This window comes from Alosa pseudoharengus, unplaced genomic scaffold (genome assembly GCF_046254945.1).
Source record: "Alosa pseudoharengus isolate Yale_2024_CS ecotype anadromous, Long Island Sound unplaced genomic scaffold, YU_APseudo_1.1 YU_APseudo_1.1_scf_4, whole genome shotgun sequence".
Classification (NCBI taxonomy): domain Eukaryota; kingdom Metazoa; phylum Chordata; class Actinopteri; order Clupeiformes; family Clupeidae; genus Alosa; species Alosa pseudoharengus.
This window is the reverse complement of record NW_027468774.1, coordinates 8,086,078-8,091,077: the sequence shown is the minus strand read 5'-3', so window position 1 is coordinate 8,091,077 and position 5,000 is coordinate 8,086,078. Positions and strand designations below refer to the sequence as shown.

The 5,000-nt window shown below is 44.7% G+C and overlaps 2 protein-coding genes across 2 annotated transcripts in view; one reads left to right on the top strand and one right to left on the bottom strand.

Annotated features, from left to right (window-relative positions):
- The window catches only part of waplb (WAPL cohesin release factor b), a 48,191-nt gene extending 48,031 nt beyond the window's left edge, over nucleotides 1-160 (bottom strand). The window contains exon 1 of the mRNA XM_076267190.1: nucleotides 1-160. This exon is cut by the window's left edge and continues 137 nt beyond it. The gene's annotated coding sequence lies outside the window, so the exon portion shown is untranslated.
- Nucleotides 161-4,786: 4,626 nt separating this feature from the next.
- btbd16 (BTB (POZ) domain containing 16) overlaps nucleotides 4,787-5,000 on the top strand; it is a 22,047-nt gene continuing 21,833 nt past the window's right edge. The window contains exon 1 of the mRNA XM_076265780.1: nucleotides 4,787-4,964. Coding sequence (XP_076121895.1) covers nucleotides 4,787-4,964 — 178 coding nt within the window. The remainder of the gene's footprint in view (nucleotides 4,965-5,000) is intronic.

The following is a 5,000-nucleotide window of genomic DNA, read 5'->3' as shown; positions in this document are numbered from 1 at the left end:
GTAAAGAGCGAGAAAAGTCCAGCGAACTTCAGAGTGTGCACGATTGCGCTTTCCTCGCCAGTAACGTAAATCAACTGTATAAGTAGAATATAATTACTTAGTATTTTTGAGCTGATACGAACTCAATTGTTTCTCTGTGATGTAGATGGCCTCCATTCGGTTTCCCCAATAGACAGTATAAATTGTTACCCCTCCCTCACCCTTTCCATGCCAGCCGGTGCGTCATCACGCCGCGAATAGGAAAGCCAATCACAAATCTTTATGTTCGCATGTGATACATCAACTATATAACTGCCACCCATACGGGGAGCAAAATGTATTGTGATTGGTTAAATATGAAGGAACACATTTCGGGACTCAAAGTACGATAGGGGGAGGTGTCCTTTTATTATTGTACTAGTAGCCTATATTACCCCTTCGATGCGAGGAGAGGATGGATGTGTTATTGTTATACTTTGAATCACGTGCACCACACTTTGAAGTATATTTTACACACAAACAACTGGCATCGACTATTTATATAGATTAAATAATTGAAATATCTAAGTCAGTTTCTGCGTTTATTGACGTAACGCCTGGACTGCCTATGTTAATGCTGGTTTTATGTAGGCCTAAATTAATAGCCTAGGCTATTTCATTTGCATAATGTTTCATTTCTGACGGGTTCAGGTCGATTGGAGTTTAGAATGCCTCAGGCTACTGCGATGCTTGTAGAATAAAGTGTATTATATTAGGCCTACTGGCCCTTATATAGGCCTATACGCTACTGTGCATTGGTTGCAGGCATGCACTGACTGCAAACATGAAATGTCTGCGATTAGAGAAAGTGCATGCTAGGGCAATAGTGCCACTTAGTTGGCCCATGGTCAAGGCAACAGTATGAGGCCAGCGATGCCAAGCAACGTTGTTACAACCACCCGGCTCGTTCTGGGTGATTTTAACATAGGGAGACCACACGTGGATAAAGAGTTAACAAAAAATATGTATTTATTAAAGTAATCATGTATGCAAAGTGTGAAGTCAGTATTAATGAGATGGTAAGAAAACAAAGGTATGGTGTAAATCAGAGTAATGTGCAAAGCCCAAACAAAAGACAAAGGCGCCGCATGCTGCAATGGAGAGAGGGAACCCTGAACTTCAGACAGGTAGCCTCTTTTATAGTACAGGTGCCCCAATCAGGTGATCAGCAGCACCTGTGTCTTGACTCCGCCCTGCAAACCGGAGAAAGACAAAGACAGACAGGTAGGCAGAGACCGGCAGGGTCGTAACACTCCCCCCCTTAAAGACAGAGGACCCTCGAAGAGGACCTCTGTAATTAGAAGACACCCCAAATCAAACATACATTCAATGAAGAAATTAAGACAATATGTTAATCATGCACAGATATCAAAATCACAATAAAGATCAGTCACTTATCTTAGGTCCAGAAATGTGTGTGGTAGAACTAAGAGCCTGAACGCCCCAGCTGCAGAATAACAGTCTCCCATGTCTGTATCTCACCGTCCAGCAATTCTTTGCCACTAAGAAAAGCATTTTAAGGACAAGAGAGACAGACAGAAGACACAGCCAAAGCTACAACTGATCAACCTGGATCATTTTGCCCCTGGGACCAAGCCAACACAGTGCCTACACCCCAGTTATGTCGAACATCCAGGTTGCAAGGCTGCCCAAACATCCAATGCACTAAGCACTGCTGAAGAACCTGTAGAGAACAAACAGTGAGGGATAGACAGATATCCAAAAACATGCCCCCACCCCTGTCAAACAATGGAAAAGCACAAATCAGAGGCAAAGCCTCTTTCTGTTTGATGGTATGAGATGGACTACAGTCCAAAACTTCTTCATCCCTGTGTGTATGCTCTAAAGATGGGCAGGCGAAAACATAGGGCCTCGCTAAAATGTTAACCAACTGACACTCAACCCGCAAGTCCACACCCCTTGCCTTTTCCTTGTCTAGAGACCTAGGAAGTGAGCGCTGAAGTTTTGGGGAAGCCTCACCCAAAACCTCATGGTCAGTTAACTGTGTGGGTGTGGAAATATCTGAAAACTGTACAGGACCAGAGAACAAACATGTCCCCTGCACACCACTCTCCTCAGAGCGGTGGCAGGAAGACTCCAAATCTGCCACATGTTCAAAGTTTCTAAGCTGAGGCTGGAACACATGGTCGTCAGACTCATTCACCTCCTCCTGAATGCATGCTGCCACCATGCTAGGAGTGAATGAGTGAACCATCTCACCTGCTGAAGACAGTCCCCCAGACTTTACCTCCTCCTCTACTGTACTCTCTTCCTCAGAACACTGATGGACACAAGCTGTTAAATCAGTGTTGCAGAGCTGAGTGGACTGTTGCTGACCTCGAGAGGAAGCTAGATCCCCCTGGTCTGACACACTAGGCCTACTAATCTGCTCAGCAGACTCATCCAAAGAAAATAAATCAACTAGGCCCATATCTTCAAATTCATTGTCAGACAACAAGGCAGGAAAATCTGGTAAACACTGAGACTTACGGCTAGCTGTAGTGGTAGTGTGATCTACCTTAACCAAAGACTGGCCCATCTTACAAAATGGCACCATCTCTGAAAAATGCCTAACACCCAAATCCCGTTCACAGACCAACTGCAAAGGTCTTGCCACAGAGGACGATATTGAAGCATGCCAAAAACCTGCAGAAGGCCCAGACGGGAGCGTCCCTTCTGACCTGACCGAAAACCGCTCAGGCTCATAAGCCCGTTTTCTCTCTTCATAAGCCCGTTCCATTTCTATCATTTTGGCTTCATGTGCTAGATCGATCAATTTCTTTCAGTTTAGCTTGATGTGCTAGCTCTCTTTCTCTTTCCTGCAACAGAAAAGGCATCAACAAAAGCACCAGCTCCTTATACTGTTCCCCAGTGTATCCATCACCTATACGCATACGAGGAAAAAGCATAGTTCCCATGCCAGCCTCCAGTTCCAACTCAAATTGTTTAGCTACCTTTTGCAGCTCCGCTTTATTTAATCTCTCCAACCCATCCTCTGTAGGAGAGGCCAAAAATACATTAACAGCATCCATTTCAAAACAATCAAAACTGAGCGCAGTATAGCCAACAAATCGGACCAACAATTTACCAATAGCCTAAACTCAAACCCAAACTGAAAGCATCAAGTGACTGACCAATAACCTTAAACAACCATACAATGAATTTGTTGTGTGCATGATGGCATTGTTTGCGAAACAAAACAAAAACGAGCCACCAGGAGCTCCCCCACATCTAACTCGTAAATTCCCCTGAATACTACTCACCTACGTCTTCTCGCTTAACCCCAAGAACCAAGATTTTTACTCACCATACCGATGGAAGTGACCATCCGGGCTTTAGGCCCCTCAAGTCAACAGACCACGGCTGTGTCCTCAGCCCAGGGCGAAGCACGCCAGTCCCCAAAAGCCAGACAAAAAGCGCAGAACGGTCTGAAATCTAACGCAGGGTTAGTACTTTGCTCCAACGAAACAAACGAAATCAATGTTCCTGCAAACAATGCCAAGACAGCACTTACCTATTTTTTCAGTTGCTTACAAACAGCTTGGCAAAACCAAACTGGTTTCCCCCTCTCCACATATTTAACAGAACTATACAAAACTAAAGTATCCAAAATTCTTACCATCCCAACGATATCCACGCGAATCTCCCAATTTTTTTTTTTTTACCTACTGGCCTAGGGTGCACTCAAGCACAATCGGAGTAGCCAATCAAATGCGCAAATGCTCAATTCAAACAGGTCGCGTCTTCTAGACCGCCTACCCATTCACAAATTTAAGTGATACATTCACTTACCCAAAACCAGCGCATTTACCTACTCCGCTCAACAAAAAGGCCCCAAAGTGCTCCCGGACGAGCCCCCATATGTTACAACCACCCGGCTCGTTCTGGGTGATTTTAACATAGGGAGACCACACGTGGATAAAGAGTTAACAAAAAATATGTATTTATTAAAGTAATCATGTATGCAAAGTGTGAAGTCAGTATTAATGAGATGGTAAGAAAACAAAGGTATGGTGTAAATCAGAGTAATGTGCAAAGCCCAAACAAAAGACAAAGGCGCCGCATGCTGCAATGGAGAGAGGGAACCCTGAACTTCAGACAGGTAGCCTCTTTTATAGTACAGGTGCCCCAATCAGGTGATCAGCAGCACCTGTGTCTTGACTCCGCCCTGCAAACCGGAGAAAGACAAAGACAGACAGGTAGGCAGAGACCGGCAGGGTCGTAACAACGTAAAGCAATATTTCATTAGTTTAGGCTTATGTAGCAAATTTGGATCCAGTCATACCGTTATGTTCTTTTACGGAATGTGCGCAACAATAGCTCTACCCAGTCACAATAAGGGGGAAAAAATGGAACAGCGCAGAAATTCGAGACCCTGTGGAAATTCAGTCATCGGCTATCTTTCAGACTTGGCATATCATGTTCTCTTCACTGTAATGCAGTTGAAGCTATTTCTTAGGGGAGGAAACTGATAGGCTATAATGTTATCCCCAAAATATGGATTATGGCTTGCCTCCACAGGAGTGTAAGTATCGAATTATTCATTAGTAGTCTAATTGTCGAGTTACATAATTAAGTTCGGATGGTCGCTATAAAATTGCCTTTCATGTCCACAGGTCGCCGCTAACTCTGTCGACCAAACGCTTGCCTGACTGTGTTACGACTGGATGCAAAGTAAGACATGCTCTTCGGCTTAATAAATAACCATTGCAAACCAACCAACTTTAACTTGTCCTGGTCAAGCTGAATGTCTGTGTATGTGTCTAACATGCAGCTTCCACCGGTCTGGTCGTCTGCCCGAAAGCGCAGGCAGGTGGGACATACGAACCGCTTCCAGTTGCACGGCTTCACCGAGGTGGTCGCGGTCAGCGACCTGCTTGGACAAGCGCAGGTGGATCGATCAATGCGGACGGGCATGAATGCGACCTTAAAGAGTATCAGGACAGGTGAGTGCATCTTCACACTAGTTTCAAGAGATGTTA